The sequence below is a fragment of the Raphanus sativus genome, unplaced genomic scaffold (genome assembly GCF_000801105.2).
Source record: "Raphanus sativus cultivar WK10039 unplaced genomic scaffold, ASM80110v3 Scaffold0016, whole genome shotgun sequence".
Taxonomy (NCBI): Eukaryota; Viridiplantae; Streptophyta; class Magnoliopsida; order Brassicales; family Brassicaceae; genus Raphanus; species Raphanus sativus.
In genome coordinates, this window is record NW_026615342.1 from 28,619 (window position 1) to 50,502 (window position 21,884).

Genomic DNA, 21,884 nt, shown 5'->3' on the forward strand with positions numbered 1-21,884 from the left:
AAAGAAAATCAAAGCAGCCACCACTTCTGACAAGACGAGCCCCACACGCGTCTTTCAGATATTATTTTATCCTTACTTATAAAAATCTCTATCGTCTTCCAACTCATCGCCTCGCCAACTCCGCAAACCTCTCCATCTCCCTCCTGAAAACAGATCTCTGATCCGCTTCTTCACCCAGAGAGAGAGAGAGCTCTAACTAACATCACATCCATGGGTATATCTGCTTTCTCCATTACTCTCTACGATCCAAAAACGTTTCAATGATTTTGATTTTCTCTGTCGATCTGATGATCCCTTTTCAGCTTCCGAGAATCCTTTCCGCAGCATCCTGAAGGCGCTAGAGAAGCCCGACGGTGGCGAGTTCGGGAACTACTACAGCTTACCTGCTCTGAACGATCCAAGGATCGGTAAGTTTGCTTTGCATTGCATCTGATCTCGTTGTTGCTAATCTATTAGGAACATAAAATGAGAATGTTGTTTGTTGTTTGTGGATGATGCAGATAAGCTCCCTTATTCCATTAGGATACTTCTCGAATCGGCTATACGTAACTGTGATGAGTTTCAAGTTAAGAGCAAAGACGTTGAGAAGATTCTTGATTGGGAGAATACTTCTCCCAAGCAAGTCGAGATCCCCTTCAAACCTGCTCGTGTGCTTCTTCAGGTAGATATATGGCCATGTTTGAGAATTTTCTGAATCTTCATAAGAGCCCAAACCATAATCAACTTGATTCGGGATATATCGATTGTGAATTGAGCAAAGAGTGCTGCTATACACGTTCTTGATGAGATAACAATTTTGTTGAAACCTGTGATTTTCTTGTATTATATATAAATTAAAACTATATATTGATCATATAACATTTACTTTGTAATTGTTTCAACCCCCCCCCCCCATAAATCTCAGAGACGCTTTTTTTATGAGATAGAATGTTTGTGATTTCCTGAAATAGGTTGATTTTAATGTCATTTTTTTCTGTTTGTTTTCAGGACTTTACTGGTGTCCCTGCAGTTGTTGATCTTGCTTGCATGAGAGATGCTATGAATAATCTCGGTGGGGATTCTAATAAGATTAATCCTCTGGTTAGTTTCCTCCCGCTGCTTTGGTTGATACCATGTGTTCGTCTGGTGTGCTACAAGTTTTTTTATAAATGCAGGTCCCTGTAGATCTTGTCATTGACCACTCGGTTCAAGTGGACGTGGCGAGATCAGAGAACGCAGTGCAGGCCAACATGGAGCTTGAGTTCCAGCGTAACAACGAAAGATTTGCTTTTCTTAAGTGGGGTTCCAATGCCTTTGACAACATGCTTGTCGTTCCTCCTGGATCTGGAATTGTTCATCAAGTAAGTCATAAGGGTTCTGAAATAACTGTATTTGGTTGGACCGCTGGAAGTCTTGTTGATTCAAGAGACTATGTTTTATAATTTTGCGATTGACAGGTCAATCTAGAGTACCTTGCTAGAGTTGTTTTCAACACAAATGGACTTCTGTACCCAGACAGTGTTGTTGGGACAGACTCTCACACCACTATGATTGATGGACTTGGTGTTGCTGGATGGGGAGTTGGCGGTATAGAAGCTGAAGCTACCATGCTCGGTCAGGTGAATAATATGCTCTTTCTGTCAAGAACTCAAAACTAACTGTCTGAAGTCTTTCTGAACTCAGAACGAACTGTCTGAAGTCTTTCTGAAACCTGAGTTTTTAATCTAGGGGTGATTCTTTTGCAGTTGAGGTTTGAACACTTTGCTGAAGTTTCTTTTATTTTAACTGTAACACGAATTCGTCTTTTTCTGTGCAGCCAATGAGCATGGTCCTTCCTGGTGTTGTGGGTTTCAAGTTGACGGGTAAACTAAGAGATGGAATGACAGCTACTGATCTAGTCTTAACAGTGACTCAGATGCTGAGGAAGCATGGAGTAGTTGGAAAGTTTGTTGAATTCTACGGTACATTCATGAAAAACTCGATATCTATATATGTCATTTTCTTTTACTTATCCAGTACCTGACTGAGATAGGCTAACTCACATATGCATCCTTTGCTTTTTCCTAACAGGGGAAGGGATGAGAGAATTATCTTTAGCTGATCGTGCTACAATTGCCAATATGTCCCCCGAGTACGGTGCAACCATGGGATTCTTCCCCGTCGATCATGTCACTTTGCAATATCTCAAGTTGACAGGCAGGAGTGATGAAACTGTAAGGGGTTACAAGGGGAATCTATTTTTTTTCATTTGTGATTGCGTTTCCATCAGGGTAGTGATTTGTGCATTGAATTTCAGGTATCTATGATAGAGGCGTATTTACGCGCAAACAAGATGTTTGTGGACTACAGTGAGGTAAATCTTGGACATCTCTATTACCTCATCTATTATTTCTATTTTCATCTATCATAGAGCATAACATATTCTCCACTTGGGGACTTTTTCTCTCAGCCGGAGAGTAAGACCGTATACTCCTCAAATCTGGAATTGAATCTCGAGGATGTGGAACCTTGTATTTCTGGTCCCAAGAGGTACTAATATAAATCTGCTCTACATAAGTTCTCTTGGATCTATTCTAATTATAACATTTATTCTCTATGCACAATACAGGCCACATGATCGCGTTCCTTTGAAGGAAATGAAAGCGGACTGGCATTCTTGCTTGGATAATAGAGTAGGATTCAAGGTTAGAATTATATTTTCTGTTCAGAAGAAATTCTTAATGTGAATGCTTGCAGTCCCGAGAGTTTAATCTGTAGGAAAATGATGGGCGGTGTTGCAAAATTGTTACTGTGGTTTTGTAAAAAAAAAGTAGTATTATGTTGAGGTGTTTGAGTCATTAAATGGGTCCGAGAGACAACTATGTCCTGCAACATTTCTAGATTTATAATTTAGCCCCACCATACAAAATTGTGGTTTAGCGATCCTACTTATCCATGATATTTTCAGGGGTTTGCTGTACCAAAAGAAGCACAGAGTAAGGCTGTAGAGTTCAACTTCAACGGGACCCCAGCACAGCTTAGACATGGAGATGTTGTTATAGCAGCAATCACAAGTTGCACAAACACCTCAAACCCTAGTGTTATGCTTGGCGCTGCCTTGGTTGCCAAAAAGGCCTGCGAACTAGGACTGGAGGTTTGACTACTGTCCTTCCCGGCCATCTCTTTTCTGTGATCGCATTTTCATGTAAAATGGAAGTTTTACAAGTATTTTCAATTTCTCTATTATTAGGTTAAGCCATGGATTAAAACTAGTCTTGCTCCTGGCTCTGGAGTTGTAACAAAGTACTTGGCCAAGAGGTACTGCACCACTGAATGTTTTGTCATTTTTTTCATCCTTGTATCATGTGGTCCTGAGTTTCGAGTCTTGCAGTGGCTTGCAGAAGTATTTGAATCAGCTTGGATTCAGTATAGTTGGTTATGGGTGCACCACATGCATCGGAAACTCGGGGGATATTCATGAAGCTGTGGCGTCAGCAATAGTTGATAATGGTAAGTCCTCAAGTAACGATGAAATGGTTAGTCACTTGAATTTTCAAAGGTGAAAACTAATTAAGATTTCTCATATATGTACAAGACTTGGTGGCATCCGCTGTGTTATCCGGGAACAGAAACTTTGAAGGACGTGTTCATCCGTTAACAAGAGCGAACTATCTAGCTTCCCCTCCTCTTGTTGTGGCCTATGCACTAGCTGGCACTGTATGTTAATGCTAACTCTAAAACCAACAATTAAGAATTTTTGATAATGTTAAATGAAGCATTGAATGACTACCGTGAATGTTCTTGCAGGTTGACATTGATTTCGAGACGGAGCCCATTGGAACTGGGAAAGACGGCAAACAGATATTTTTCAGGGACATCTGGCCCTCTAACAAAGAAGTTGCCGAGGTAAATATATTGCGTTCTGCTAGTGCAGTACATAAACAATAAGAGCTTTTAATAACTAGGAAGGGATGTGGAATTTTCTGTTTCGTTTTTTAGGTTGTGCAAGCAAGTGTCCTTCCTGACATGTTCAAAGCTACATATGAAGCAATCACCAAAGGGAACTCCATGTGGAATGAGTTATCCGTCGCGTCAGGCACACTCTACGAGTGGGATCCCAAATCAACTTACATTCACGAGCCACCTTATTTCAAGGGCATGACCATGTCTCCACCCGGTCCACATGGTGTGAAAGACGCTTACTGTTTGCTCAATTTCGGAGACAGTATTACCACTGATCACATCTCACCGGCTGGTAGCATCCACAAGGACAGTCCTGCGGCTAAGTACTTGATGGAGCGAGGGGTGGATAGAAGAGACTTCAACTCTTACGGAAGTCGCCGTGGTAACGATGAGATAATGGCGAGAGGCACTTTCGCCAATATCCGTATTGTCAACAAACACTTGAAAGGAGAAGTTGGTCCCAAAACAGTTCACATTCCCAGTGGAGAGAAGCTTTCTGTCTTCGATGCTGCCATGGTATAACATCAACTTCTAGCTCTTTAATCGTGAAAAGCTTTGAAAACAGAATAGCTTTGTTCTTATCAGATTGTATTTTCTTTGTGTGCTGTACCAGAAATACAGGAACGAGGGACGTGACACAGTCATTTTGGCTGGTGCTGAGTATGGAAGTGGAAGTTCCCGTGATTGGGCTGCTAAGGGTCCAATGCTTCTGGTACATTTCTGGCTTATATGCTTTTTTCGTCTTTTAACAAACTCGATATTTTACATGGTTTTAAAAATGTGTTGCAACAATAGGGAGTGAAAGCTGTGATCTCAAAGAGCTTTGAGAGGATTCACCGAAGCAATCTGGTGGGAATGGGAATCATACCATTGTGCTTCAAGACAGGAGAAGATGCGGAGACTCTAGGCTTAACAGGCGAGGAGCTTTACACCATTGAGCTCCCAAGCAATGTCAGTGAGATCAAACCAGGACAAGATGTAACGGTTATCACAAACAATGGCAAATCTTTTACATGTACACTCCGATTCGACACAGAGGTAAAAACATGAGAAAATTAGTCTTTGATTCTTCTAGCTTTAAAAGAGACCTATGTTAAGTAAGATGAATTTGAAATATGGTAGGTGGAGTTGGCTTATTTCAATCACGGAGGTATATTGCAATACGTAATCAGGAATCTGATCAAACAGTAATAAATCTGGTAAGCCACGAGTGACTTCATGTCAATGTGAACTTTGCTTACTTTTTCTCTCTGTCTTATGTTTGTACTTCATCTTTTGCTTCTTGCTAGTCAGTCACTTGAAACCATTGTCACTATCAAGTCGTTTTCTTCTTCTTAAATTTGAAATAAAAAGAAGCACTCTTTTGTTTTTCCGAGAAGGTATACATTTATTTATTGTGTATCAAACTATAAGGTTGGTTTTTCTTTACTAATAGTGTTGACAATCGAGGAAATAGAAAGAAAACAGTTGACAAGGTAGCATCAGTTACATAAGTTTTTACTTGATTAAAGGCTAGAACGCCATTTTGCTGAGAGCTTTTGAGAGACGTATCAGGATGAAATCGACGATGATACACATACTAGTATATGTTGTTGATTAGATTTGATCATGTAAGCCTGCAAAAGACGGCATTAAACACCAAAACAATCTGAGACGATGCAAAGTAATCATCACTAAAGTGAGGTTAAGAGACCCTTATAACCTCTTCAAAAGCCGACTTTTTATTTAAGCCGTGTACTCATTAAAGTGTAACCATTTAGTTGATGACCACTTGTTCCCTTTGATCACTGGACAACCACCTGAAGAAATCAACCAGACAAGTTTTTTTTATTTTAGAGACTCAAATGGGTTTATGACGATGTATCTCTCTTTCTCACCATGCAAGCTCGAAGGGTCTAGCGTCGCGTCAGGCCCAGCGCTCCAGAAGAGTAAAGCATCTCTCTTCTTTGGTAAAACAGAGAGTCCTTCTTTACCACATTGTGAGAGCTCGTTCCACCAAGGGACATCACTAACGTTTCCTTTAGCTGCAGGGAAAACCGTCTCGCCGCCTTCTTCAACGTCCGAGCTAAGATAGAAGTAGAATCAAAGAAAGAAAGTTCATTACATCTAACGCATTGATGATCTTCATGATAAAGATTGCGAAGCTTTATAGTTTACATACAGATACATGAGTACAGTAGCGATTCGGTTCCCTCCTCTTTTGACATTGTAATCGTCTGAGAAATAGTCATGATGAGGCTCATATTTCTGCCCAACTTCGTAATGGAGAACCTGTAGCCCTTCTCCATTTTCTACATTCACATCACATTAGCTCCACAAGAAGAGTCTCCACCAAAATTTTAGACCAAGACGACCAACTTCTTTTTGTTCGGTCTGAAAATCTAAACCGGTATCAAGGTTTGGAGAACCAAAATGACAGAAGCTACGTACCTACAGGAATGAAGGTGAAATCTGAGATCCTGTTCTCAATCTCTTCCACGAGTTCGTCTTGCCCTCTTTTAAGAAACGTTCCTGAACTTGTTCTTACTCTGCACATTATTCGGATTTGCAAGATTCAGAATCAAACTTGAAGGGGGAGGGGGGAAAGACATCGTTGAGTACATAACCTGCTGTCTTTGCTCCCTCCACTTTTCACATCGACCACCTTTGACCTTTTCATGCTAGGTTTCGCAAGGCTAATCAAGTGCTCACATTCTTCATTTGTCTTACAAATTTTTAAAGAAAACACAGGGCCGAATATCAAAATTCCAAACATGAGACATGTGTTCCCTATGAATTTTGATTGGGAAGTGTAAGAGATCTAAACACAAGGGAAACTTCTAAAAGTTAACGTTTGATAGCTTGCGTGACAGGAAATATGTCTTTAACTATATCAATAAGCATATGATGAAGTTAAGTTCTAAATATATGAGAAAATTTAACCTAGTTAGATTTGATAACTTGTGTGACAAGATATATCTTAACTATATGAATGAGCAAGCATTATAAAGTTAAGTTCTAAACACGTGGGAAATTTAAACCAAGTTAAGATTGCTTAGCCAACAGTATATGACAAAACATATCTTAACTAAATGAATAGAGGCATATGATGAAGTAAAAGTTCTAAACACAAGAAAATTTATACCAAGTTGAGATTGCATAGCTTGTGTAACAAAAAAATATCTTTACTACATGAATAAGCACGATGAAGTAAAATTCTGAACACATAGGAAAATTTAAACCAACTTAAGATTGCATAGCTTGTGTGACAAGAAATAACAATATGAATACGCATGATGAAGTTAAGTTCTTGATCAAGCATATAACTAATCTAAGCCACAATTTTATTTATCCCAGAGAAGCAAACATATTTACCAAGAAATTGTGATAAAGGAAAGCTCTAGGCTCCCACGAGATAACTTCAACCCAACCGTCACCATTACCATCTTCGTTTCCATAACTCTCCCTGCTTGATAAATTCAAATCTACTACTTAACCAGGAAGCGTAGATGACTTGCCAAAAAAGCGAAAAGAAACCCTAACCTCTCCTCGCTATCCCGTACAATTGTGGTCAAATCAATCGGGCTTGAAGAGGACCTGCTAGTGCTGGGTAGTGAAAGGATACCGAGACCTAGAAGAATCATGATGAAGAAGAGTGTAAGAATGATAACTGTGAAAGCCTGCGTCGTCGTCGATGAAGATTTACGTGGCTGATGACGGAGGTGATACGGTTTCCTGGCCATTTCAAATTTTATCTAGAAGTTTTCAAGAACTGTAGAAAATCTGATGAACAGAAAGGAAAAACTTTACAATGAAAACATGCATTTGAAGATGATGGAAGCTATAAACATCCATGTACTTATTAACCACGATATTTATTACTCTGCTTCAGTAGATAGAATAGGGTAGATGAATAATTTAATTTTATCAACTCTATCTCTTGTCATCTCATCTCTATATAACTATATGAACATATATTTCTATCAAATTTCATGCTAAATAATATAGTTTGAAAACAAGTAAGATTTTTTTTTTTGTGACCCTATCTGTATTCTCAAGAAATTTTAAGAACGGTAGACAATAATAGTGAATAAACTAGCTAATTCAATAATAATAAAAAAAAAATTACGGTTATTTTACCTTGGGGATATTTACGAAGTTAGGTATATCCTATACCTAACTAAGATGAATTAAAGATATCTTAAAGTTTCAACCTAATTGCATAGTTATTAAGTTCTTATAGCAACTAGAGCTTTTCCCGGGCTACGCCCGGGTTACTTGCAAAAAAAAATATTTTAAAAAATAATGTTATTATAGTTAATATATATTATATATTGGGAACTATGATACATATAAATTACTAAAATAAAGTATACTTTATTAGAACGCAAAACGTATAGTAATGATAAAATAAATTATTTAAAATATATCACAGTAAGAAAATACGTTAAAATTTCAATCATTTAAAATGTTGATTTTATAACTCTTTTGTTCATTCTATTTTTTGATTCGTATTTTATATTTAGTGGCTAAGAGTTTATGTTCTTACCAAGAAAAATAATCTTTTTAGAACTATACATGAAAAATTAAATGGGGGTTATTGAAATTTTTTATCCAATTTCAAAAATGTTGGATATAATAAGTATTTTTTTTTTTGCAAATACTTTGATTAAAAGTAACATTTAATTTATAATTGAATATTTTCTGAAATTTCATAAATGTTGAAAAATATACAATAGTTTTCGAAGGTGATTGGTAAATACTCTGAATGCTTCTCATTCTTTTTTCCACAACTAATTTAATTTACCAATCGTGCTCTAAGAGAATAATTTAAAGATAATAGCGCAAAAGTTAAATTAAAAATTATATTGGCTTTAAAAATCAATTCCAAAATTTTATGTTTAGTTCTTTGATAGCTATTGATATTGCTCTAGATCAATTGATTTTATAGCTAGTAGTAAAATTTATAATTTATATTCTAAAGCAAAGTAATTAAATCCACAGCTTCTACCAATCAAACACTTCATGAAGTTCTTATGTTATGGAGACTAAATATCTCTGCTAAATATTATATTTAATACGTAGTTCCCCGCTAAATATCTTCTTAAATGTTATCAGTCACCACAAAGTTCCTATTTTTCCTCATCGATTTTCCAAGAGTGAAGATAGAAGACATTATCGTTGATTGTATATTTGTATATATGCTGATACGCGAATCCTCCTATTGACCCCAATTAAGGAAAAAATACATATTAATCAACATCTTGAATGGTACAATCAAAATAGATAATTAAATATAAATCAAATAATATTTTGTTACAAATAATAATTAAGATTTGGTTGTGATTTTTCATCCAGTTAGTTATTTTAGAATTTTTTTATTAAAATAATGCAAATGTTTGTAAGATACTTAAAACGATCAAAATAGGACTCATGTGCATATTACATATTTAAATGTCATTAAATTAGAGGAATTCTAATTTTACCATATATTTTGATAAATTTTCTAAATTTATTTTTTAAAATAATAATTTTCATAAGTACCTTAAATATGTGATGAAAATAAGACTAAATTAATTCTCCTAAGTTAATTATAAATGTTTAAGAATCATTTACAATTTGCAAAAAAAGCTTCATTATCATTGTATGTATATATTTAGTTTATAGTGTTTGTTTGCTTAGATGTAAATCTATAAAATAATTCATAATCAAATAATGTGTTCTTAGCTTGGATATAATTTCAGTTTGTTCATATCCAATTTATTTTTGTTGTACTCCCTTCGTTTCTTAAAAATAATGTATAATATATTAAAGTTTCCTTATTTAATATATGTTAAATTAAATAAAAATCTATTGGTTATTTAAGAGATTAAAAATAGATCTAATTTATAAAGTTCCATTAGAAATGTAAAATGACATTATTTGAAAAAATAAAATAAATCTAGAGTGATACAGTGGGTGTTAAATTAGTTTAAGCTTCATTTTAAGTGTAATTAACTTTTTTTTTACCTATTTATGTAAACACTGCATAATTACTTTTCTTTAGAATATAAATTGTAAATTTTTCTACTGTATAATATATTAAAGTTTCCTTATTTAATATATGTTAAATTAAACAAAAATCTATTGGTTATTTAAGAGACTAAAAATAGATCTAATTTATAAAGTTCCATTAGAAATGTAAAATGACATTATTTGAAAAAATAAAATAAATCTAGAGTGATACAGTGGGTGTTAACTTAGTTTAAGCTTCATTTTAAGTGTAATTAACTCTCTCTTTTACCTATTTATGTAAACACTGCATTGCGACTTAGTTTAATGGTAAAATATTTGATCCACTTTATTTATTTCATCACAAATTGACATGCAGTCAAAATATTTCAAATGTACACCGATATAAAACAACAATTTTTTAAAACATAGTTCACTATCACGAATTCTTGCTTTCGTGTTAATATGCAATTTTCTTGATACAGTTGCATATTTTCCATTCTCTCCTACTTTACTCAATATACTTGCAAGTTCTCCATTCTCTTCCACTCAACTACAATGCAAGTTGACAAAAGAAAAAAGATTACTATGCATCAACATAATGTCGAGTATTTTCTTTCTTTTATATTCACCAAACGTGGATCACGTCTGTTTCTTAGATTATAAGGTTGACGCAAATGATGGGGAAGAATTGTCTTCTTTCTTTATCCTTGTCACGCTTGTTGTTCCAGCTGGTGATATCTCTCCTTTTATGACCTCCAAACTTTCATCTGTTGTCAAAAGAACATGTATTTATTAACTTTTATTCTCTAACCACACCTTTGTCTCAGGATCTGAATTTGTATGATAAACATAATACTGTATAAGCAGTTACTAAAAGAGAAAGATTTGAGGAATAAACATCGTATATCTCTAGATTATCCAGAACCAAAGTTTATGCTATATTCTAAAACATTGCATAGATTTTGCAGTCTCCATTATTATGACTTTTTTTCAAACCCAAGGTGATTGTAAACAACTAAACACAAGCATAGTAGTTAATCACATTTGTTTGATTGTATTTATTTCAAGAATTTTACTGTTTTATTACTTAATTAGATCACCTTGACAGTAAAGTACTCATAATTCTTCACCATTTATATAGACAAAAATAAACATCAAACTTTTTTTTAAAAGGAAAATCAGTTGTCTACTATTTTTCTGATTTAGCCTTCCCCGAAACAAATCGTTTTTATTTTATTTTGGAGATAAGTAAGGATATCTACATTATAGCATCTCTAAGCTCAGTCTATTTTCTCATCTAAAATAAAATTTAGAGTAAAAAACCTCCAAATGTACTCTGTTTTTCATTGTATAATAGAGTAAAAATAAATTTACTTTATAAATAGAATAACTTATGTATTTTTCATTCATCATTTTATCTTTCATTCTAAAATATATTACTATTGGAGTAGATCCAATTTTATTATAGAACAACTCTGTTTTGATGAAAAATATAGTGAACCACTGATAATGGTCTTTGTAAACATCTCATAAAATATCTCAACAATAATAAAAAATCAAAGCATCAATACAATACTATGAGAAACTGGACTTTACTATTAACAATTTAGGGCGGTGTCCCTAGAGTATCAGAAGCCGTGTCCCTAGTGGGATGCTCACATCTCTTACCGCACTTCATTCATATTTCTAAAGCCATCCAGACATGAAACATTCAAGATGATATATGTACTAATCGGTGAGCAAGTGAAGAATAATAACTCATTTTGAAAAGTATTCCTTGGAAGAAAGCAAAACCTTGCAAGCCTTGTCACCAAAGAATACTCAAATCCAGATCCTAATGCTGCTACCACGCTGTTGCGAGAAGTAGTAACTTAATAAAATTATGCAAGTAAATGGCTCCTGAAATCCTGAGACATAATCCTTGATATCGAACCTGTCAAGAAACAATTCTTCACTAATGTTATATGATCTCCTCATACGCTTTATTCAATTAGCTAAAGATAATATTTATTAAAAAAGTAGAAAATGTGAAACAAATAAAACTCACAGCAAATGTATCCTCTCAACATAAGACTGAAGCGATAAGAGACCCACCACATCAAACTAAAAAACCTAAGTTTTCATTCTCCATGAAAAACGCTGAGCCAAAGATGTAGAGCAGCTCTTCAAAAGCTTTCTCACAATTTCTGTAGCCATAACTCTAAAATGTCTACCCCAACCGGTTACTATATCAATCCCGGCAGGCCGGAACCTGAGACTAACACCCGCTTAAGGAACCAAGCAAGCCTCGTAGACTGCACCGATTTTATAGTTCTTGTGAGAATACCTGAAATTGGTAAGCTAGTAGTTGCTGCTCTTCTCTCTTTATCCATCATGAAAAAGTTATTTTCTTCTGCAACTTCTAAACAGATCCGGCCTCTTCTTTTAAGTAAACAGAGGAAGAACGTTAAGCACCTATTCATGAGCACTGGAAAAAAACTAAGAAAGAAAACTCATATATAGGTTTAAAATCTTAGCTCGTACATTTTAAGTATCTAAGGTCTTACCGTCCATGTCTTTGTTCAGCGCAATCACGCAAAGCCAATCACAGAGATTGTACTTTCTCAAATATTTCTGGTCAGATACTTGAAGTACCTCAAAACAAAAATCGTGATGTACCGTTTAGCGGAGTTGGAAGCGGTGGTGAAGGTGATCTTGCCTTTGTCTCGCGTAATGGAAACGGAGTGACTTTGATCTGCTCCTGAAGAAACTCCTCAAGCCTGGAGATGGCAATGATCTTATCATCAACTGCTCCTGAAGAAACTCCTCAAACTGCCTCTTCCAATCAAGCATTCTTAAGCGGTATTGGGCTTGACAAAATCATTATTCTGAGACTTCTTATATCTGTTGATCAAAAGGAAAAAAAAAAGACTTCTTATATCTGAACCAAATCGAATACTCACTGTATTTAAAACCAATTAAAAAGATTTGCAGATGAGAGATGAGGATAAAGGAGTTACTGGTGTTTTCGATGCAGCATGAAAACCTGATGAAACGGCAGTCTTGCCGTTAGGTTTCATCACAATCGCGGAGGAAGCAGTGGACTTCCCGTGTTGTTTCACAGTCGCGGAGGAAGCGACGGTCTTCTTGTTGGTGTTGCGGTCGCTGGAGATTTGAGGGTTGGCTCTGGGTTACATCGGGATGAATATCTGAGAGAATCTTATCAATTTTAATGGAAACATAAGCTAAGAAAAGAGATTTATAAATAGATAAAAAGAGAGGAAAGTGAAACAAATCCATTGAATGAGCTCAAGCAAAGGATTGATTAGAGCAGATAGTGGTGAGTACATTGAAACGGATTTGGAGAAGAGTAATGGAAGTGGAAACGATAGAGAAGTGCAAATTAGTGTCGACAAAATAAAAAGGTTACGACAGTTCCCTTACGGTAATGTATTGGTAGTTTTGGGCTTAAGCTATTGTTAGAAGCCCAAAAAATGTTCAATTTTATGATTCAAACGTGAAGGTGTGATGTGGAGAGATGAAGCTCTATCATTGGCTGGAATTAATAATCATACGTGGACACTCTATCTATGAAGCTTATTTAGCTTTTAGTATAGTATTGATATAGCATATGGATTCTTTTCTTATTTTCTAGCTTTGAGCCACTTGCGGTTAGTTAATTAATTGTTAGAACCTCTATTGTTTGGTATGTTTAGTATACTGTTTAGCTTTCACCAATGTAGTTAAGTGAGATTACTATTGTCGTCATCGTTTTACTCATAGATCTTAAATCCTACATTGTTTTCTTCACGACCATTTTTATTTCATAGTGTTCTCATGCAATGAATCTTAGATGAAAGTTAAACCAGTAGCTGAAATGTATTTTGAATAAACTTGTCAATTGCTACATTACATATATAAGATTGAGACTGGCTAAGAGTCTGCATGTGTGTTTGCATAAGAATTCGTTGCATCGGTACAGTAAACCAAAATATGAACAAGAAACCTAAACCAACAAAACCGAATCTTGAACGAACTCTTGATAACCAAAGAGACATGACTTTCATCCAAAGTTAAAAAGAAGGAAAAAGTAAAAGATTATAATTGGGTTACACACACGGCCCATTAACCCGAACCGACCTCGTTTTTTTTCCTATAAATAGATTATAGAAACTGATAAATTATAGTTGGGCCTCAGTCATTTCAAGCCCATTAAAACCGACTCCTGCGGAGCCGATTTTCTCTATAAATACAGAGCTTAGGGTAACAATATCTCTCTTTGTTCATTCCTCTCCTCGCGAAGACACGAGAGAAATCCAGATCTGGTCTTCTCCACAAAAAAAAACCAAACGAAAAGAAAAAAAAATTAGCTCAAGTAGACTGTAAACTTACTCATTTTGAAACACCAATAGGGGTTTAATTCAATTTGATCCTCTTTCAATCCACGTTCTAGGGTTTTCGATTCCACCGAATCCGTCTCTGATCGGAGCTCCGCCGCCGCCATGGATACGCGGTTTCCGTTTTCTCCGGCCGAGGTCTCCAAAGTCCGCGTGGTCCAGTTCGGGATTCTCAGCCCCGATGAGATCGTAATGCTCCTTTCTCCTTTATGAAATCGAATAGGCTTATTAGTAGAGGAGATTGTTCTTCTCAAATTCAATTGATGTTAGGTATTGAGTTGTGTATCGCTTTGTTTCTAATGGCTTTTTTGTTTTGCAGAGGCAAATGTCTGTTATACACGTTGAGCATAGTGAGACGACGGAGAAGGGTAAACCTAAGGTGGGAGGGTTGAGTGATACTCGGCTCGGTACGATTGATCGGAAGGTGAAGTGTGAGACGTGTATGGCTAACATGGCTGAGTGTCCTGGGCATTTTGGGCATCTTGAGCTCGCTAAGCCTATGTATCACGTTGGTTTCATGAAGACCGTGTTGAGTATCATGCGTTGTGTTTGCTTCAACTGCTCCAAGATCCTAGCTGATGAGGTATGAACGAACTGCTTCATATGATTATGCTTCTTAGAGAGCAAGGATAGATTGGAACTGTATGAGTTTTTGTAGTGTTGAGTGAGAATAATCCATTTTGTTTGCTTTCGTGAAGGATGAGCACAAGTTTAAGCAGGCCATGAAGATTAAGAATCCCAAGAATAGGCTTAAGAAGATTCTGGATGCTTGCAAGAACAAGACCAAGTGTGAAGGTGGCGATGAGATTGATGATGTTCAAAACCAAGACACAGACGAGCCAGTGAAGAAAAGCCGTGGTGGATGTGGTGCACAGCAACCTAAGATCACTATTGAGGGCATGAAGATGATTGCAGAGTATAAGGTTACAAAGAAGAAAAACGATGAGGCAGACCAGCTTCCAGAGCCTGCAGAAAGGAAACAAACACTTGGCGCTGACAGGGTTCGTCTCTTTTCTTTCAGTTTCGGATGCACATGCATCTTCGTGTTTGGGGTATTTTCATGGAATGTGAAATTTCTTGCAGGTTTTGAGTGTTTTAAAGAGGATTAGTGATGAGGATTGTCAACTCTTAGGGTTCAACCCTAAGTATGCTCGCCCTGACTGGATGATTCTAGAAGTTCTTCCTATTCCTCCACCCCCAGTTAGACCATCTGTTATGATGGATGCCACTTCCAGGAGTGAGGCAAGTCTGGCTTTTCTTTATTGAATAAAAAAGTTACTTAGCTCCTAGTGCAGATTTGGTCTGACGGGAAAACATTATTTTTCATTTATGTCTATGCAACTGACAGTGTCTCGCCTTGTTCATGCTTCTTGTTGATGCAGGATGACTTGACTCATCAGCTAGCTATGATTATTCGGCACAACGAGAACTTGAAAAGACAGGAAAAGAACGGAGCCCCAGCTCACATTATTTCAGAGTTTACACAACTCCTGCAGTTCCATATAGCAACCTATTTTGATAATGAGCTGCCTGGACAGCCAAGAGCCACTCAAAAATCAGGGAGGCCTATTAAATCAATTTGTAGCAGGCTGAAGGCGAAGGAAGGCAGAATAAGGGGAAATTTGATGGGAAAACGTGTGGATTTCTCGGCACGTACTGTTATTACACCAGATCCAACAATAAATATCGATGAACTTGGTGTACCGTGGAGTATTGCTCTGAATCTCACATACCCAGAAACAGTTACTCCTTATAACATTGAGAGGTAAGTATGTTCGGTATTTATTTTATATAAATATAGTCTTCTAGTTCCTCCATGTTTTGTTGACAATATTTCATTGGCAGATTGAAGGAGCTTGTTGATTATGGACCACATCCTCCACCTGGCAAGACTGGGGCAAAATATATCATTCGGGATGATGGCCAGAGACTCGATCTTCGGTACCTTAAGAAGAGCAGTGATCATCATTTGGAACTTGGATACAAAGTGGAGAGGCACTTAATTGATGGTGATTTTGTTCTTTTCAATCGTCAACCAAGTCTGCACAAAATGTCTATCATGGGTCACAGGATTAGGATCATGCCATATTCCACCTTCCGTCTGAATTTGTCTGTCACCTCTCCTTACAATGCTGATTTCGATGGGGATGAGATGAACATGCACGTACCACAGTCATTCGAGACCAGAGCCGAGGTGTTGGAGCTGATGATGGTTCCTAAGTGTATTGTCTCTCCTCAGGCGAATCGGCCTGTGATGGGTATTGTGCAGGATACCCTTCTAGGATGCCGTAAAATCACAAAAAGAGATACCTTTATAGAGAAGGTAATCATTTCTTTAGCCCTTACTTGCTGAAGTTCTCTCTGTATTAATTAGAAGTAACCTAATTCCTGTGCTGATATATTTTCCATGTACAGGATGTTTTCATGAATACGCTTATGTGGTGGCAAGACTTCGATGGGAAAGTTCCAGCTCCTACAATTCTGAAGCCACGTCCTCTTTGGACTGGCAAACAAGTCTTCAATCTTATCATACCAAAGCAGATAAATCTGTTCAGGTACTCTGCTTGGCACTCAGATGCAGAGACTGGATTCATAACTCCAGGGGATACCCAAGTGAGAATTGAAAGAGGAGAACTTCTTGCCGGAACTCTCTGCAAAAAGACCCTTGGTACCGGTAATGGGAGTCTCGTGCATGTTATTTGGTAAGTTGCTGCATCCTGTTCACTTGACACCAAAAAGTTAACATCAAGATATTACAGTGTTGATTGTGGTTTGTTTACATTTTTCTTTTCTTGGTTTATAGGGAAGAGGTTGGTCCTGATGCAGCTAGGAAGTTCCTCGGTCATACTCAATGGCTGGTTAACTACTGGCTTCTGCAGAATGGTTTTACCATTGGAATCGGTGATACTATTGCTGATTCGCAAACAATGGAGAAAATTAATGAGACTATTTCTTGTGCAAAAACTGCCGTGAAAGACCTTATTCGACAGTTCCAGGAAAAGAAATTGGATCCTGAACCGGGGCGAACCATGACAGAGACGTTTGAGAATAGAGTTAACCAGGTACATTAATGTATTGATAATAATTTTCATTTGGTGCATGTCTGATATGAATGACTCCTTATTAAGATAAATGCACGTAACCGTAGTTCATTAGGAATGCTCATGGTTTAGTGATTTTATCCTTTGTCTATGAGAGAGGTTGAGATTTGTTAGCGAGAGGAAGAGAGAATTGTAACAGATATCTCTGTATTTCGTTAATCATAAGCGCTCTTCTTTATTGATCTTTGTCATTTACAACGTTTGATAACCTAAACGTATCAGTGTCATTGAGTTTCTTATATATGCCGACTCATAAGCTGCTCTTGTAGGTTTTAAATAAAGCTCGTGACGATGCTGGAAGTAGTGCTCAAAAGAGTTTAGCAGAAACCAATAACCTGAAGGCTATGGTGACAGCAGGATCTAAAGGAAGTTTCATCAATATTTCTCAAATGACAGCGTGTGTTGGTCAGCAAAATGTGGAAGGGAAGCGGATCCCATTTGGATTTGATGGCCGGACGTTACCGCATTTCACCAAAGATGACTATGGTCCTGAAAGTCGTGGGTTTGTCGAGAATTCGTACCTTCGTGGGCTGACTCCTCAGGAGTTCTTTTTCCATGCCATGGGAGGAAGGGAAGGTCTTATTGATACTGCCGTGAAGACATCAGAAACTGGATACATTCAGAGGCGATTGGTCAAGGCTATGGAGGATATTATGGTTAAGTATGATGGAACAGTCAGAAACTCGTTGGGTGATGTTATTCAGTTTCTCTATGGGGAAGATGGTATGGATGCTGTGTGGATAGAATCTCAGAAGCTGGATTCCTTGAAAATGAAGAAAGCAGAGTTTGATAGGACGTTCAAGTACGAGATTGACGACGAGAACTGGAATCCTACATACCTAAGTGATGAACATCTTGAGGACTTGAAAGGGATCAGGGAGTTGCGTGATGTATTTGATGCAGAATATCAGAAGCTCGAGGCTGATAGATTTCAACTCGGGACTGAAATTGCTACAAATGGTGACAGCACTTGGCCATTACCTGTGAACATCAAGAGGCATATCTGGAATGCCCAGAAGACTTTCAAGATTGATTTGCGCAAGATTTCGGATATGCACCCTGTTGAGATTGTCGATGCAGTTGATAAATTACAGGAGAGGCTGTTGGTTGTTCCTGGTGAAGATGGATTGAGCGTAGAAGCACAGAAAAATGCCACACTGTTCTTCAACATTTTGCTTCGAAGCACTCTTGCTAGTAAAAGGGTGTTGGAGGAATACAAGCTCAGCCGGGAGGCTTTTGAGTGGGTTATTGGCGAGATAGAGTCAAGGTTCTTACAGTCTCTTGTAGCTCCCGGGGAAATGATTGGTTGTGTTGCTGCTCAATCAATTGGAGAGCCTGCTACGCAAATGACTTTGAATACTTTCCATTATGCTGGTGTCAGTGCCAAGAATGTTACACTCGGTGTTCCAAGGCTGCGAGAGATTATTAACGTCGCTAAAAGGATTAAAACACCTTCCCTTTCTGTCTACCTCACACCAGAAGCTAGCAAATCAAAAGAGGGGGCTAAAACTGTTCAGTGCGCTTTGGAATATACTACTCTCAGGAGTGTTACTCAAGCCACGGAGGTTTGGTATGACCCGGATCCGATGAGTACCATTATCGAAGAAGATTTTGAATTTGTGAGGTCCTACTATGAAATGCCAGATGAAGATGTCTCTCCAGATAAAATCTCTCCATGGCTGCTTCGTATTGAGTTGAATCGTGAAATGATGGTTGACAAGAAATTGAGTATGGCAGATATAGCGGAGAAGATCAACCTGGAGTTTGACGATGACCTGACTTGCATATTTAACGATGATAATGCAGAGAAACTGATCCTTCGGATCCGGATTATGAATGACGAGGGAGCCAAAGGAGAAGCACAAGATGAATCAGCTGAAGATGATGTTTTCCTTAAAAAGATTGAGAGCAACATGCTGACAGAAATGGCGCTCAGGGGTATTCCAGACATCAACAAGGTGTTCATTAAGCAGGTTAGAAAAAGCAAGTTTGATGAGGATGATGGATTCAAGACATCGGAGGAGTGGATGTTAGATACAGAAGGTGTTAATCTGCTGGCTGTTATGTGCCATGAAGATGTGGATCCAAAGAGGACAACAAGCAATCACTTGATTGAGATTATTGAAGTTCTTGGAATTGAAGCAGTTCGTCGTGCTTTGTTGGATGAGCTTCGAGTTGTGATATCCTTTGATGGCTCTTATGTGAATTACCGTCATCTTGCCATATTGTGTGATACAATGACATATCGAGGTCATCTAATGGCGATCACTCGACATGGTATCAACAGGAATGATACTGGGCCTCTGATGAGGTGCTCATTTGAAGAAACTGTCGATATTCTGCTGGATGCTGCAGCTTATGCTGAGACAGACTGCTTGCGTGGTGTTACCGAAAATATTATGCTCGGCCAGCTTGCACCTATTGGAACAGGAGACTGCGAACTCTATCTGAATGATGAGATGCTGAAGAATGCAATTGAACTTCAACTTCCTAGCTATATGGATGGACTGGAGTTTGGAATGACTCCTGCTCGCTCACCAATGTCAGGAACTCCTTATCATGAAAGCATGATGTCCCCAAACTACCTCCTCAGTCCAAATATGCGGTTGTCTCCAATGTCAGATGCTCAGTTTTCTCCATATGTTGGTGGAATGGCGTTTTCTCCTTCTTCATCTCCAGGCTACAGCCCATCATCCCCTGGTTACAGTCCCACTTCTCCTGGTTACAGTCCCACTTCACCTGGATACAGTCCGACTTCTCCTGGCTATAGTCCAACTTCTCCCACGTACAGTCCTAGTTCTCCTGGCTATAGCCCAACAAGCCCTGCTTATTCTCCAACAAGTCCTTCATATTCTCCCACCTCTCCTAGCTACAGCCCAACGTCTCCTAGCTACAGCCCAACGTCTCCAAGCTACAGCCCAACGTCCCCAAGTTACAGTCCAACATCCCCGAGTTACAGTCCAACTTCACCTGCATACAGTCCAACTTCTCCTGCGTACAGCCCAACGTCACCTGCATACAGCCCTACCTCTCCATCTTACAGTCCAACTTCACCATCTTACAGTCCGACATCGCCTTCTTACAGCCCTACCTCACCCTCCTACAGTCCAACATCTCCTTCTTACAGTCCTACGTCACCTGCATACAGCCCAACTTCTCCTGGCTACAGCCCTACTTCACCAAGCTACAGTCCAACGTCTCCTAGTTACGGTCCGACGTCTCCAAGCTACAACCCTCAGTCTGCTAAATACAGTCCATCTCTGGCTTACTCTCCTAGCAATGCAAGACTATCACCAGCTAGCCCTTACAGTCCTACATCTCCAAACTACAGGTCGGTAGTAATCTGCTTGTAGTGTTTTTTCTTCTACCACTGTGAAGCTGTTATAATCCCTTGTCGTATCTTTATTTTGCTAATTATTCATAAACAATTTTACTCTGCAGCCCTACATCACCATCCTACTCACCCACATCTCCGTCGTATTCACCTTCAAGTCCAACATACAGTCCCAGCAGGTTTGGTTTTTACCAACTTGAATCTGTTGTATGCTTCGATGTCATTCTGCAAAAGTGTAACCAAGTTGTTCTTATTGTTGAATCTTTCTCAGCCCATACAGCTCAGGAGCAAGCCCTGACTACAGCCCGAGCGCAGGTTACTCACCAACACTTCCTGGTTATTCACCCTCATCCACCGGTCAGTATACACCACATGAGGGAGATAAAAATGACAAGACTGGAAAAGATGGCAGCAAGGATGATAAAAGCAACCCTTGAATGGAAATTCAAACTTGTAGGTAAAGTTTAAAACTCTTGGAACCATTGGATTTAGAACTCATAGTAGCTTGCCCACGAACCGAAGCCATCACATTCACATGTTATTTCATGTAACCAGAAGGAGCAGTGGATGATGCTAAGAGAGAAAGAAGAAATCGTTTCAAAGTCGTATCTATGTCGTGCTTTGTATAAATTGTTCTAAACTTATTCATAAAGCTACCCATCATCGATCCAAAAACAGAACAATTTGAACATCATAGTCTTTGGGCTTTTTAGTCTGGTTGTTGAGTTCTTTTGTCTTGTTGGATTTCAGAAACTTAAAACATATTAAACGGTTTTTTTATATTCATGTTTCTTTTATTGATTAGACATTGAATAGAGAGAATACTTTTGTTCTTTACTGTAAAGATCATTCGATGGGTGGCTCTCCCTGAACCTCTAATCACGTAATGTTTAATGCAAAATGTGTTGTTTTATTGTGGACTATCGAGGTTCACGCTGGTGTGATTCTTTTCGGTACTATTTTATTTTAATTAAGTTTATTCGACGATGGTTTCCGGTATTGAAACTAAAATCCAGAGAAAACCAAACCGGACTGAGGGAAAAGGAATAAGCCAGACCGAAAATTAAAACCCGAGTTGATTGATGATTGTTTCCCTTAGTTTTAGAACACCTATAAAGCTCACAAAACGAGCAACATGTTATTTTGTGTTAACCAGGAGCAGCATCAGGGGATGCTGAG

General features: G+C 37.9%; 3 protein-coding genes across 4 annotated transcripts; 2 read left to right on the forward strand and 1 right to left on the reverse strand.

Moving 5' to 3' along the window:
- The first annotated feature begins 53 nt into the window (after positions 1-53).
- On the forward strand, positions 54-5,293 carry LOC108820637 (aconitate hydratase 1). The gene is made up of 20 exons (XM_018593628.2): positions 54-214; positions 303-407; positions 501-661; positions 988-1,080; positions 1,155-1,340; positions 1,437-1,598; positions 1,796-1,940; positions 2,050-2,192; positions 2,276-2,332; positions 2,429-2,508; positions 2,588-2,663; positions 2,927-3,112; positions 3,209-3,276; positions 3,350-3,468; positions 3,554-3,675; positions 3,766-3,864; positions 3,958-4,437; positions 4,535-4,633; positions 4,717-4,959; positions 5,044-5,293. Exons 1-20 carry the CDS (start codon positions 211-213, stop codon positions 5,110-5,112), a joined length of 2,697 nt encoding a protein of 898 aa, XP_018449130.1. The 5' UTR covers positions 54-210; the 3' UTR covers positions 5,113-5,293.
- Positions 5,294-5,408: 115 nt separating this feature from the next.
- On the reverse strand, positions 5,409-7,853 carry LOC108820638 (probable prolyl 4-hydroxylase 8). Its single transcript, XM_018593631.2, has 8 exons — positions 7,444-7,853; positions 7,276-7,366; positions 6,528-6,625; positions 6,352-6,449; positions 6,083-6,212; positions 5,799-5,986; positions 5,624-5,720; positions 5,409-5,537 (listed from the first exon to the last, which is right to left on the reverse strand). Exons 1-7 carry the CDS (start codon positions 7,641-7,643, stop codon positions 5,647-5,649), a joined length of 879 nt encoding a protein of 292 aa, XP_018449133.1. The 5' UTR covers positions 7,644-7,853; the 3' UTR covers positions 5,409-5,537; positions 5,624-5,646.
- Positions 7,854-14,150: 6,297 nt separating this feature from the next.
- LOC108820636 (DNA-directed RNA polymerase II subunit RPB1) lies at positions 14,151-21,489 on the forward strand. 2 transcript variants are annotated; one of them, XM_018593626.2, is made up of 12 exons: positions 14,151-14,459; positions 14,590-14,853; positions 14,969-15,271; positions 15,354-15,512; positions 15,653-16,035; positions 16,116-16,593; positions 16,686-16,972; positions 17,074-17,332; positions 17,641-20,702; positions 20,813-20,884; positions 20,977-21,162; positions 21,261-21,489. In XM_018593626.2, the coding sequence occupies exons 1-11, from the start codon at positions 14,376-14,378 to the stop codon at positions 21,140-21,142; spliced, it is 5,517 nt and encodes a 1,838-aa protein (XP_018449128.1). In that variant the 5' UTR covers positions 14,151-14,375; the 3' UTR covers positions 21,143-21,162; positions 21,261-21,489. The 2 variants fall into 2 exon arrangements, with proteins under 2 accessions (XP_018449128.1, XP_018449129.1); XM_018593627.2 differs by having other exon boundaries at positions 20,977-21,158.
- The last annotated feature ends 395 nt before the right edge of the window (positions 21,490-21,884 follow it).